The 14,252-nt window shown below is 42.0% G+C and overlaps 1 protein-coding gene across 4 annotated transcripts in view; it reads left to right on the top strand.

Moving 5' to 3' along the window:
• LOC130290354 (protein crumbs homolog 2-like) overlaps nucleotides 1-12,889 on the top strand; it is a 125,793-nt gene extending 112,904 nt beyond the window's left edge. For 2 of the 4 annotated variants that reach the window (XM_056537867.1, XM_056537865.1), the window contains 2 exons: nucleotides 378-498; nucleotides 3,798-9,648. In XM_056537867.1, coding sequence (XP_056393842.1) covers nucleotides 378-498; nucleotides 3,798-4,025 — 349 coding nt within the window. In that variant the 3' untranslated portion in view covers nucleotides 4,026-9,648. Of the gene's footprint in view, nucleotides 1-377; nucleotides 499-3,797; nucleotides 9,650-10,820 lie in introns of those variants that run through there. The other 2 variants (XM_056537866.1, XM_056537868.1) reach the window with 2 other exon arrangements.
• Nucleotides 12,890-14,252: the final 1,363 nt, after the last annotated feature.

The raw sequence follows: 14,252 nt of genomic DNA, 5'->3' as shown, positions 1-14,252 counted from the left end.
AACCATCATCTTGCACCACCCATCACAGAAGTGCCGACCCCCACCTACTCCATACCAGGTTCTTTTCAGAGACTGAAAAATCTGTTCTGTACATCTGAAAGGACTTGTTTGTGCAAATCCATTAAGGTGAATGGGACCATCGCTAAAATTGTCTGCAAGTTGCAAATATATTTTGCATGTTGCTGAATTAAAAATGAAAGACAGAATATAGTAGATGAGCCCTAATCTTTCCGGTCTACATAAAGACACTTCTAAGTGCAGTATGCATTACCAGGCCTATTTTGGTGTAACATTATTATTGTACGAATTTATATTGTACCAAAAATCTGGATAAATTATCTTCTCACTAATATTTCTGATCTTCTATATCTGTGTAGATGTGAAATTAACATCAATGACTGTGAGCCTAACCCATGTCTCAATGGCGGGGCATGCCAGGATTCAGTCAACAACTACAAGTGTATCTGTAATGGCAGCTTCAGCGGGGTTCGCTGTGAGGTAGGTGGTTGATAAGCTGCAGACGATGATCCATATGAGCCTTTCCTGCTTCACAAATCACATTACTAAGCTTTCTGAAGCAATGCATGTGACTTCACTCCAGACGTGTGACCCCCACCTGCTGGGATCACGCTAGCCAGAGTTCCTTCATTGCTGTTGCTTTTGTCAGGAATCTGCACGTCTCTTATGTGTTGGTTAACAATCTGCATGTTCTGTGTAATCACATTATGTCATTCTACGTCCCCTGAAATTGTGAAATCTTCATTAACACAAAGAATTGTTTATCACTTCTATACCTAGATCTTCTGCCAGGAAACCTCAACCTATCTGTTACTGTGATGATATCTACCGCAGTGGGATGTAATCTTGCATGTTTGCGTTGATTCCACTTTTTATTTCTGGATGTAATAAAGGGGTTATCTAGAATGTAAAAATAGTTTGGCGGTTGGCCGATTAGACAGCTGCTTGAAGGGGACTGAACGCTCCAAAGAGGATGACACCCGTTCTATTAACAGGCACAGCGCTCTATTGTTCAGTAGAGGCTGTGCCTGGTATTACAGCTTAGTCCCATTCACTTAAAGGGGCACTCCGGTGCTCCAAAATGTTCAGAACGCTCTGAGCTGGAGGCCGTGATCGTGACATCACAACCAAGCCCCTTCCATTCATGTTTATGGCAGGGGGCGTGTCTGCGACACGCCCCCTCCCATAGACATGAATGGAAGGGGCACGGTGTGACGTCACAAGGAGCGTGGCCATGACGTCATGACCACTGCCGCAGGAACCCACCATTTGTTTAGAAAGTCAGGTGCTGTCGGAGATCGTGGGGAGCCCCAGCAGCGGTTCCTTTGGATAGGAGATAAGATGTCTAGCAGTGGAGTACCCCTTTAAAGGAATGGTAATGAAAACAAAGTAGTCGCAGGGGCCTGCAGCATCCTCAGGTAGTCTCGGAGGCTCAACGTTGTATTGAAGCCTACTCTAGTGTGACACCCTGGGCACCTCCGATGTCACCGCACTGCTCCCTCTAATCTCACACTGCCAGAGGCTGCTTTATGGCCTGGGTGGGATTTCAGTAAGCAGAGCGGTGACTGCGGTGGTGCCCAAGCCATCAATCATACTGAATTAGGTGTGAATACAGCCAAGAACTCAGTGACTACCAGAGGATGCCGTACACCCCTGGGACTATTTGGTTCTTATTATCATATAGCTTTGGACATTTTGTAATTTTCTTTTGTAAAGTAATTTTCAGCACATACACAATGCATACTCTATAGGGCAACATCTGCTGACTGGTGTAGTGAAGAAAAATGTGACCCTCTGCACAGGGACACTGTTTTCTGCTTTACAGCCCGCTCCCTTTATCAGGTGGACGGGGACACAGTTTCTACACCACTTAGACAGAGTGCAGCCAGAGGAGCGCTCTACAGCCTTTCTCCTGCCCGCCCGTGCCACATATCTATCATCGCCCTCTACCTGTTGCAAGACTACAACTCCCACAGCATGCCCGTACAGCGAAAACATGCTGGGGGTTGTAGTCTTGGAACAGTTAGCGGGTGGATGGTGGATGTGTGCGGCACGGGCGGGTGGGAGAAACTCTGTCCCCGTCCCCCTGAGAAAGGGTAGCGGGGATGGAGTGCGAGGGAGAGGGCTGTAAAGCAGAAAACTGTGTCCCTGTATGGAGGGTCACATTCCTTTATTACACTGGGACACAGTTTTCTTTATTGCACCGGGTCCTGGGACAAAGCTCTATGGCATTGTAATATCAGGCACAGCCACTACTAAAGTATAGAGCTATGCCTGTTAACCAAGCTGTAACAGCGCTGATTGGCAGGAGTGATGAGTGTTTAACCCCTATTGATCTAATATTGATAGTCTAGAACTGGATAACCCCTTTAAGGGTCCTAATGTGGGGCTCGACCTGACTGCTCGTTGTTTGGTGTCCAGACTTTGTGTATAACCTGCATGTTTATGTATGTGCTGTTCAAGGATTCTCTCCAAATGTAGCTGATGCATGTCAATGTTTGTCTCAGATTCTCATGTACTTTGTAATATTTTGGAGTTTGGGCTGTCCTTGGAGGGATCATCCAGGATTAGAAAAATAGAGCTGATTTCTTCAAAAAAAAACGCACCACACCTGTTCTCAGGCTGGGTGTGGTATTGCAGCTCAGTTCTATTGAAGTGAATGGAGCAATGTTGTAATACCACACACAACCTGAGGACTGGTGTGGGACAATCTTTTGAAGAAATTTAGCTCTGGTTTTCTATTCCTGGATAACCCCTTTAATGTGGCTTTTCATGCTAGCTATGTCTATGAGACCAGTAAACAAGTTTTAAAATTCCAGACCCAGTGCAAAGCCTATACTCCATCCTTCTACCTACCGGCCAATGGCCTCATATTTCATTGTGTATAGATTCCATAAATGTGTTATCTGTGAGACTTGAAAAGTGTGTAAAACTCACCTAGGTAGAAAGAACCTTCAGGAAGACTGTACCACTATAGTAATAGTCACCATACTAAACAAAAACTAATACTGCCAATAATACCACCCCACATCATGACCACTACCACTCTATAATGCCAAAATACTGTTACTGAATGAAAACCACTATAGAAAGACCAAGTGGCTGTATATTGTAGCTCTAAACAGGTTTTGCGGACCATATAAGTGATTACAGTGCAGTTACATCCAGTGACTCATAGGTGACATCATCTGTGATTAGAGAACTTTGGCATTCCAGTAATTTGGTCCCTTTTTCAGTCACTTATTTTCCTTTTGGTCTGTTTTGGCTGTGGTACTCCTCCAGGGATCCGCAGCATCAGGCTAAAGTCCCCCACCCCTTCCTGCAATGGTGACCTTCACCTATTGCTATGACACTTCACAAGTCTAAAGGTGCTCATAACACCTGTTTGACAATTGTGCATATGTTTTTGGCAGCAGCTCATCTCCTGTGGGGATAATGGGTCAGGCATGTTGAAATCCAGCACCCTTCAATGCTTCTCTCCCCTAATATCTATTGTTGTGGTAGAGTCAGACAACCCCATACACATGACATAGTTGGCCAGTCCCACCAAAGTTAGTGGGTTAAGCCATTTAGCCTCTAAATTGAATGGCCATGTGAGCACATTAGCCAAAGTTATACTTGGGTAGATAAGAGTGGCATCTGGCTAATATCAGTTTTTGTGAAGTCCAGCCGAATATAACTTAATCTTGTGTTTTCTTGTTTATTTCCTAAGCATACAATGTATCCTGTACCGTTTAGATAGGGCTCCTGTCATATAATACCATGTTCATTTCTTGCAGAAAAGCAATACAGCCTTGGCCTTCCCCTTCCCTCTCCTTGGAGTTGCTGTCCCTGTAGCTTGTGGGGTTTTGCTTCTCTTTATTATTGTGGCCATTTTCATGGTGCTGACAGCAAGGAAGAGGAGACAGTCGGAAGGCACGTACAGTCCGAGCGCACAGGAGGTGGCCGGCGCCCGGCTAGAAATGGATAGTGTACTAAAAGTGCCTCCTGAAGAGCGGCTGATATGAACCAGGAAAAGTGACGGGTGACAACTTTGTCATCACTTTGTGGATTATACATCATGAGGACAGTGACATCTTTGACTTATTTTTGGTTCCTCTTTGTATTGGGCAGCTAGTCTTTACTACTGTTCATTTATCCATCAAGACAAGGAACACAAGACTTGTGGCGATCCTCCAGATAAACCATTCTGCCTAACGTTTACTGTAGGTGAAGGCCACGAAGCCGACATAAACCTTTGCCTGTGATCTCTGTACAGATGTGATAAATATTCAGAGCCCTCTTGTTCAATAGGTGAGACCTCTGTTATACCTGAACTATCTGGAGGGCAACATTCTGGATGTGCCTGTGTTTTATAATTATATTTTTATAGGACATGGAAATCTCCTATTCTGAGAGACAATTTTTACCCCATTTGTGCCTTGGGACTGTGTAGTTTTGCTGCTTTAGCTGTAGTGTAACTAGGCAAAGCACCTCAACATTTCTCCTGCCTTATTGTCGATACACTAGGATGGAAAGACAAGCGCTGTCAGTCCCAATTGAGAAAGATATGTTATATTGCCCTCAATTAATGTTTTGGCATTTCCATTTACTACCTTAGGATATCGCTTAAAGATGTGAGAAGAATAACACGATGAGCTTGATATTCTTGAAACCAGTTGCCTTAAAGACAATATAAAGACTTCTGCTGCTATAACATAGATTCATCCACTGGATAGTTGAGAAAAGCGAATAGAGTAGCAAAAAAATGTCATTTGGGGTGCGTCTATGGGCCTACATCATGGGCTGATCTCAGTGTGCACCTCAGTTGACACTGTAAATTGGTTGCATTTTGGTGTCTGTATTATGTCTGCAGACTCTTTTCCTTCAACAGTTTAACTGAACTGAACTAAGGGCCCATAGGGTGCTCATCAGCCAACCAGGTGGTGCTGTGTAACAGGACCAGCAATATTAGTGTTTGCCACCTAATTGTTTCTTTTTGACGAGTAAAAAAAAATAATAATAATACATTGTTCGCCAGCAGCACATCTCCCTTTGTAATAGGGAATGTGTGCTAACAAATGATGGACGTAAAGGGCCGCATAAATGATCCAGTGAACTCAAGCCTTGTAATAGGTTCTGTGAACAAGCTCTGAGCTACAAGATTGGCATGTGTTGTCCCATGAAATAAGGCCATAAAGCATACATCTGATGGTGATCCTCGTGGCAAGAGATCTTTTCAACTGGTAACTTTGGAGCCTGAAACTTGCCCCAAGACTAAAGCAATCTGAAGACCTATTTGCTGGAAGTCCTATAGATTTTCATGGGACTTCTGGCAAATATGCTTCCAGGTCCTGCCACTAGAACCATCATCATTTAGGTTCACCATAGAACTGGTGATGACCAGAGTTATCACTTATCCACAGGATAGGTAACAAGTATCCGATTGCTCAGCCATTCTTCCCCCCCATCGATCACAAGAATGAGTTTCCCATATCCCACATTTGAAAGTAACATTGACCGGGAATATGTCCCGCAGCTCCTGTCTATTCTGTGGAATACTCTGATATCTAGATCAGTCTCCTAGAACTGAATGGAAAGGCAGCACAAATGCCCAATAGTGACTGAATTTAAATGGGCAGTATGTGATCGGTGATCATGATGGGGATCATAATCGATCTTCTGGATTGTGAATTGTTCATGAGAAAACGTCATTCAATGCAGCCAAATTACAGTGTTGTAAAACCAATCTAATGCACTGAATACTGATGACCAGAGGTGAGCGAATTTACAGTACAGATCAGCTGAACAAAAACTGTAGACAGAATCCTATTTTCAAGTGCTTTGATTCCCTGGAAAAGTCATAAGAGGGAATCGGAGCATCTGGAAAGCGGATCTTCTTTTTCTAGATGGAACGAATAGACCATCAATGCTTCAGGTTTGCTTTCATTGATTTGTACTGTAGATTTGTAGATCTCTAACTATATTATATAACCAGGCTTACATAACCTAGATATCCACCAATCCCACAAACTTCTATTTATTGGTTGTTTTCTTGAGATTATTCAAATTGATATAGACCTATTACACTGGATTTTATTTTGTGCTGTTATCAAATTATGTTTTTAATGTTTTTAAGGAGATTATATTCACAGCTCTCTCTGACTACAAGTTTCAAACAAATGACTCCCAATATGAAATATACATAGTGTATACGCACAAATGTTGAAGCTGTAGCCAATCCTGTGTTCATTGGCCCAGATTTATCCAACTGTGAGAAAAAAAGTGATTTTCTCCCAGCAACTAATCACAGCTCAGCTAACGAGCTCTAGTAAAGTGAAACCTGAGCTGTGATTGGTTGTTATGGGAAAATCACTATTTTTTCTCACAGTTTGATAAATCTGGGCCATTGTATTGACTTGTCTGAGTGGACTAGACCAGATATGCTGTATATATACACACATTGCTATTAATTTGGGATTAGCTAAGATGTCTTGTATAAGACGACCCAGAAACAACCTCAAGCTGGGTACTACTTATTGTATGTATGCTTCGAATGGACCTTATAAATGTGGCCATAATTGCAGGGGTATTGCTAGGTCTGTAAAAGACCAGGGGCTAGAGCCCATAGCCCAAGCCATGCCCTGACCAACACCCTAGTCACGCCCCTAACCATGCCCTCATTCATACCCAATTGCGCACAGTATACAAGGAGAAATAATATCTCCATACATATTACAGTCATACTGTTGGTGACCATATCTAAGCAAAATTAATACCAATAATACCAGTACAAAAAAAGAAAAATGGTCAGCATCTCCAAACAAAATGAAACATGTGCACATTGCTTGTTTTGTGTGTCAACAGTAGAAACAAATAATACCGCCATACAATGACCACGACCACCATTACCACTGACTAATAACACTATATTTGTTACTGAATAAAATAAACTATACCAAAGACCATATTCCCAAATACATTCACCATACAGAGGTAGATACCAGCTGTACACAGGACCATATAGTGGTATATACCAGCTGTACACAGGCTCTGTATACCATATAAGTGATTATATACAGGACCATATAGAGGTAGATACCAGCTGTACACAGTACAGAAAGACAAAGAAAGTAAGAACACAACTCCAAGGTTTCGGTGTTCAAATCAGGGCTGAAGATTTATTGCACCATAAAACAAAGCACTTTGTTATATGGTGCAATAAATCTTCAGCCTTGATATGAACACTAAGTGATTATGGGTACGTTCACACCTGTGTATTTTCTGCTGGAGATTTGCTGTAGCAGGTTTTGCTACCACTTAAAGTCAGTGGTACTAAAGCAAATATGCAGCAGAAAATATGCAGGTGTGAACATAGCCATAAAATTACATCTAGGGACTCACAGATGGCGTCTTTTCTGATCAGCGGCATCCTCTTTCCTTTTCTACTCCATTCGGATCAGACCAACATGACTGCTTCTTCCAGCCAAAACTTCATCTCTTCGGCATCTGCAGGACAAACATGTTAGACTTTGCACTTTTCCAGTGTCATGCCCTCCCCATCAATAGGCCTCCATTCTATAAAAAATGCACCCTTGGTGTCCCGCTCAGTAAAAATGAGCACATAGTTAGCCAAGTAGTCATCTATGTAGGTAGGTAACTAGCCAGGTAGCCAGTTTTTTAGGTAAGTAGTCATGTATGTAGATAAGTTAGGTAGCCCGGTATGACAGTAGGTGAGTGGTTCCCATACAGGGTGCCTTCAGCTGTTGCAAAACTATAACTTTCAGCATGCTCAAACAGCCTTTGGCTGTCTAAGCATGCGGGGAGTTGTAGTTTTGCAACACCTGGAGGCACCCTGGTTGTGGAACACTGCCTTGGAAGCCTTTCAATGCAGTGGTTTCTTTTTTTTACAACCAAGGTGCCTCTAGATATTGCAAAACTACAACTCCTAGCAAGCCCAGTCTGAGCATGCTGAGAGTTGTAGTTTTCCTACATCTACAGGCAGCAGTTCCCCCACATTAGATAGGCAGCATAGTTCCCCCACATTAGTTAGCCGTTTCACCACATTGGCATAGTTTCCCCACATTAGGTGCCAGATTTCCCACATTAGGTGGCAGTTTCCCCACATTAGGTGCCAGATTCCCCACATTAGGTGGCGGTTTCCCCACATTAGGTAGTTTCCCCACATTAGCATAGTCCTCCCCTCGACAGACAGACACAAACACAGAGACACATTCACCTTGCTTATCTCCGGTGGTCTGACTAGTGACGTCACTGACATCCTCCTGCGCGGGTCTGTGAAGGAACGTCACTTGCATGACGTCACACCCGAGACCCTGGCCGGCCAGCCGGCTCACTGTTTTAAAGTGGCCGCTGTGCTATTGCGCCACGGCCACTTTAAATCAGTGAGGCGGCGCAACGGTGAGAAGCGGCACAGCCAAGAAAAAAAATAATCGCCCCTGTGAGACCCTGGGTTATTAGCAGTACACATGGGGCTATAGCCCCGTTATCCGCCCCCCCCCCCCCCCTGGTGACGCCCCTGGGCATCTGTATTGTATGGATCCCAAATACCATATCACCATCATGTGTTTCTGACTTTAACCAGAGGCACACTTTTTTTTTATAATGGATAACCGTACAACAGAAAAAAAGTGGTCAGTGTAACCATACTACATACATACTCCGTCCTAAAAGTATTTCTTACAGAAGTAACGCACAACGTGCAATACAAGGCTATACTTCTGACCTGTGGAACATTCTGTACACGCGGGATTGCCATGTGCATGAGGCTTTACATTGTGATAGTAGACCACTGAGAAACTGTGCCCCCTACAGGTTTATATTGTTGATTTATTAAAAGCTACAGCTGTATGAACACTGGATTTAAGCTCTGTAAATGCCTTTGTATAAACTGTATGATAATGTATGTGTATATTTTGTACTGTAAGAAGAGGGCAATGCCCAAATATCACACACACTGTAAATGAAGTGCCAAATGCAACAGCAAATGAATGAACTCGAATAAAACATTCTGATAATTTGTGTTCACTTTTCACTATCAACTAATACAGGCTATATACCGAATTTGGGTAATAATGTCCAGGATAACATTTCAGAACATCAAATGGCAATATGGGGTTATGTATAGTTAGTTTTGCCATATTAAGGGTTAAAGGGGTACTCCTCTTCCCAGCGTCCGGAAGATTTAGTTCCGAACGATGGGTGCGGGCTTCCGTGGTAGCCCGCCCCCTCGTGACATCACACCCCGCCCCCATGATGTCCCACCCCGCCCCCTCAATGCAATTCTATGGGAGGGGGCATGGCGGCTGTCATGCCCCCTTTCTATAGACTTACATTAAGGGGGCAGGGTGTGACGTCACGCCATGAGGGGGCGGGGCGACCACGGAAGCCCGCACCCAGCGTTCAGAACTAAATGTTCCAGATGCTGGGGAGCGGAGTTCCCCTTTAAAGGGAACTTGTCATCCTTATCATGCTGCCTGAACCCCAAATCATCAGGGTGATCCTGGGTGGCTTCTGCCTGCCCGGCTAACCTTGATAGATCACGTTCTATTTATGTATAAGGAGAGATCTATGAATCAAGGCTGGGGGGGCGGGTAGAAGCCTCCGGAGACTGTTATGATGACTCACGGTTAAAGGGGTACTCTGGTGGAAAACAAATGTTTTCAAATTAACTGGTGCCAGGAAGTTAAACAGATTTGTAAACTACTTCTATTGAAAGGTCTTAATCCTTCCAGTACTTATCAACTGCTGTATATGCAGAGGAAGTTGTGTAGTTATTTCAAGTCTGACTAGAGGGCTCTATACTGCCAACTCTGTCTGTGTCAGGAACTGTCTAGAGTAGAAGCAAATGCCCATAGCAAACATCCTGCTCTGGACAGTTCCTGACACAGGCAGAGGTGGCAGCAGAGAGCACTGTGGTCAGACAGAAAAACACTATACAACTTCCTGTGTAGTATACAGCAGCTGATAAGTACTAGAAGGGTTAATATTTTTAAATAGAAGTAATATACAAATCTGTTTAACTTTCTGGAACCAGTTGATTTGAAAACATTTATCTTCTATTGGAGTACCCCTTTAAGGCAGCGTAATAGCGATAACATGTCCACTGGTTATGTCTTGCACTGCAACAATGCTTAAGGAGAACAAGTGAGGTGCAACCATGCATATTCCAATATAAGGATGCATTCACACATACCACATTCACTGAGGATTTGATGTTCAATTAATATAAAAAAAAATAGTAGAACACAGTATAAAACCTGCAGCGGATACAATATGTGTGAATGAACCCCAAGGCTATGTTTGCAGATTTTTGTGTTTGTATTATTCCTTAAAATACAGCTATTTTCATCCATGTTTGTTTTTCCATTGAACCGAAGGGGAAAATGCTGCATAGATCCCATAATTTTTCTCAATATCTTAATTATTCAATGTACTTATTTTAGACATAATACAGCCATGTAAGCACGATTTACATGCATATATACAGTATATCTACATTCATAAAATTACGAAAAATTCTTCAAAAAGCAATAAATAACCCTTTAAAATTAGAGGTTCATTTTGCTAGTAAATCCAAGTGTATTTTTGAGGCTCAATATGTGCTGTATGAGCACAGGCTGATCCTTTACCTATACTGAGCTGCATTACCAGGCACAGCCACTACGTAATGTAGAGCCAGACCTCCACAGCCCCTTCAACTGATTGTAAGCTGGATCCAGAGATCTTGTTTTTCATCAAAGCCTCCTAAAATCCTTGCTGTGTTTTTGGTATTTGTATTCACCCCTTTATGTTCTATGCAGAAACCACGGTTAATCCGAAAAGCCGAAGCCTCCACTCTGCTTGGGTCAGCTATAGGAACCGGAATGCTTCTGATACTACTACTTGTCATCGCGATTGTTCTGGTAACAATGAGGAAAAAGAGAGCCACACAGGGGACATATAGTCCTAGTCGTCAAGAAAAGGATGGAGCTAGGGTGGAAATGTGGAATGTCCTTAAGCTGCCACCTACAGAGAGACTGATCTGAGGAGGGAAACAAACTGTGAAAAACATGGACAAAAGGAGAACTAAGAGAAATAATAGGCAACAAAACAGTCCCTCAAGAAAAATCTTCAATCCCAACCTTTTTACAATAGTCCTAAATTGGCTAAAGAAACCTAAAAAAATAATCTTGTTGAGAAACGTTGTTTCAAAGTAAAAAGTTGCCTCGGGAAAAAAGGGCACTTCTACATAACAAATATATCCTACTAAGAATTAACCAACTTTGAAGATTTGGCTCCTGAAATTAGAATATTCACACTGTGAACATGGTGGAAGTCACCAGGAGTGAAAAAAAGAAGAAAAATACTTGGCAAAACTGAAGTGTGCTTGATACATGAGCCACATCGTAAAAACAGCCATTTTGTAATCCAGGTCTTCAAACTTAAAAGTGAAATTTGAATAGTAATTTGAGTATGTGAAGAAAAACCAACAAAGCCAGGGCGCTACCTGGCGCCGTTACCTCGGGATGACAGAGAATGCAGATGTGCTGCTTACCTTTACGACGTTGGGTTCAGGGCTCAACACCTAACAGCGCATGTAATGCTCGGTGTAGACTCCGGCGGGTAACCACGACCTAGATCAGTTGGAAAGGACGATCCTGCTTCAGAACAGAATGGGTCCCAAAAATAAAATAAAAAAATGGGCTATTCCTAGGTGAGCACATGATCCGTGCTACAAGTATGCAAGGACGCAGATTAAAATAAGATATTTTGGGACAACGCGTTTTGAGAAACACTCTCTTCGTCAGGTCCACTCAATTGTTTTTAATGACCGTAACCCTTTAAAGTGTACCCACCATAATATACAAAATATTGACCTGTCTTAAGGCTATTTCAAAAGTTTTCTTTTAATCGGAACTGAGTGTTCAGAACCTGAACGATCACTAGAATGAGTGGGGTGAGAGGCATGTGACCATGCACTTCTCTTCTTCCTCTGTGTTTATGTTAGCAGGACTGTCCCATTGACTAAAATATAAGACTGTTTTGTTCACGTGACACAGAGCCAAGAGAGAACACGCATGCATTTATCCTTGTTGCTCTACTGGTTCTGATTTCTTCATTTAAAACAATGTGGCAGATTTTTGACTGCTCATGCTTTGTAAGGGTAAGTTCGTAGGTTCACATGTTCATACACTTGAAGCAGGTCACCTGCTGCAGATTTTTTATCATTCATTTCAATAGGTTTGCGGAAAATCCGAGATAGCAGTAGATTGGCAGATTGCCGGCAGCGGACTCATTGTAGTGAATGGTAGTGAAACTTGCAGTTGATCTCCTGCAGCAGAAAACCTTCTATGAACGTGTGAAGTAGCTGGTGCAGATTCCTGCTTACATTTATGCCAGGTTCTGGTGTAAATTGTAGTACATCCGTTGTACCCCTTAGGTAAACCCAACCCATTTTTATTTATTTTAAATACTAGAAACAGTACAAAATGAAACAGCTGCTCTGCCTCAAAATGATTGCCCCAATTTACAAGTAGCTGCAGTAAATCTGTACCTCTGGTGTTCATCCTCAATATGTATACTTATCTGCTAAGAGGTGTTCACATTTTTATCATGCACTCCAGGTGTGACCTAAGTGCCTTGAAATAATGTATATGATAATTTAATCTTCTTCACATCCCAGTCAAGCAACTAATCTGCAGAGACACAGGTTAGATCATACTAAATCACCCTGCTACAGATGGTAGAATGTAAACCAACTTGTAGTAGATCACCTAATAATTTTGTAGTGGTTGGTTGTTGTACATAGATGTAATGTCAGGAATGGGGGTGGGGGAGGGGGGTGCATATATTTCCCCTGCATATATTTTCCCTGTGTAAATGTTTAAATTATTTAATGTAAATAAAATATCCTTCCGAAATATTGTTATATGGTTCTTTTTTATTTATTTACAAACATTTTTAGAAGAACTTTTTTTTATTACATTCTAAGTTTTATAATGGTGGTTATTTCCAAAGGTATCACCTTCTGTAAAGACTTCCCGTAAGGAAAGGGTAACAGGGGTGAGGGAAATATAAAATTGCCACTGAAGTGGTGCTCCAGGGGAGGGGGGGGGGGGGTCGGAGTTAAAAATAAACCATGTGAACGGACTGAGTAAAATAATAAAGGAGTTTATTCAGATAAATTGGGACCACGCGTTTCAAGTGGTCACCCTCGTCGTCAGGTCCTTAATGAACTGGTGCCAGAAAGTTAAACAGATTTGTAAATTACTTCTATAAAAACATCTTAATCCTTTTAGTACTTTTTAGCAGCTGTCTGCTACAGAGGAAAATCTTTATTTTTTTTATTTCTTTTCTGTGTTGTCCACAGTGCTCTCTGCTGACACCTGATGCACAAATAAGGAACTGTCCAGAGAAGGAGAGAATCCCCTTAGCAAACCTATGCTACTCTGGACAGTTCCTGACACGGACAAAGGTGTCAGCCAAGAGCACTGTGGACAAGACAGAAAATAAGTTCAAAAAGAAAAGAATTTCCTCTGTAGCATACAGCTGCTAAAAAGTACTTAAAGGATTAAGATTTTCTATAGAATTAACAAATCTGTTTAACTTTCTGGCACCAGTTCATTTTAATAAAAAAGGTTTCCACCGGAGTACCCCTTTTAATAAAACAATAATACCATGTGTAGCTTTATACATATAGGGCACCCGGAAGGGATAATGACGTCATGATGCTGACCCGGAAGAACACGGGGTCAGAGTTATATTAAAATTAGTCTAAGACTTTCTATAAACAGTGCTCAAAACATTTAGAATTATTTCAAACTTGCAAACACATATATGCGATAAATATGTCCATTATAAAAGGTTTTAAAATTATAACAGAAAAAATGACCTAGGAAGGTATTTATTATCAGTGGGTAATACCACTGATAATACCTTCCAAGGCAGTTTTTTCTGTAATGGGGCTTTTTCCCTTTCTACCATGTGCATTCTAGGATTCATGAAAGTAGTAAAGCGCCATTGTTTTGTCCATTGCACAAAGAGGCAGATTTAACAAGACTGAGGTTACTATGTGGATTAAGGAACAGTCAAGTTTATTGGGTGCTACAAAGTTTCGAGTCCGAGCAGGACTCTTCGTCAGGCCTTTCCCAGTTATATGATAAGCCCCCACAGCTCTCACTATGATGACTCAGCTCACAGTTTGTCTTCAAGACCTTTGCTGTAGCTTCAAAATCTTTTTTGATTTTCTCCAA

This window comes from Hyla sarda, chromosome 9 (genome assembly GCF_029499605.1).
Source record: "Hyla sarda isolate aHylSar1 chromosome 9, aHylSar1.hap1, whole genome shotgun sequence".
NCBI lineage: Eukaryota > Metazoa > Chordata > Amphibia > Anura > Hylidae > Hyla > Hyla sarda.
Note: the sequence above shows the minus strand (reverse complement) of the source record. Positions and strands in the feature narration are given on the sequence as shown.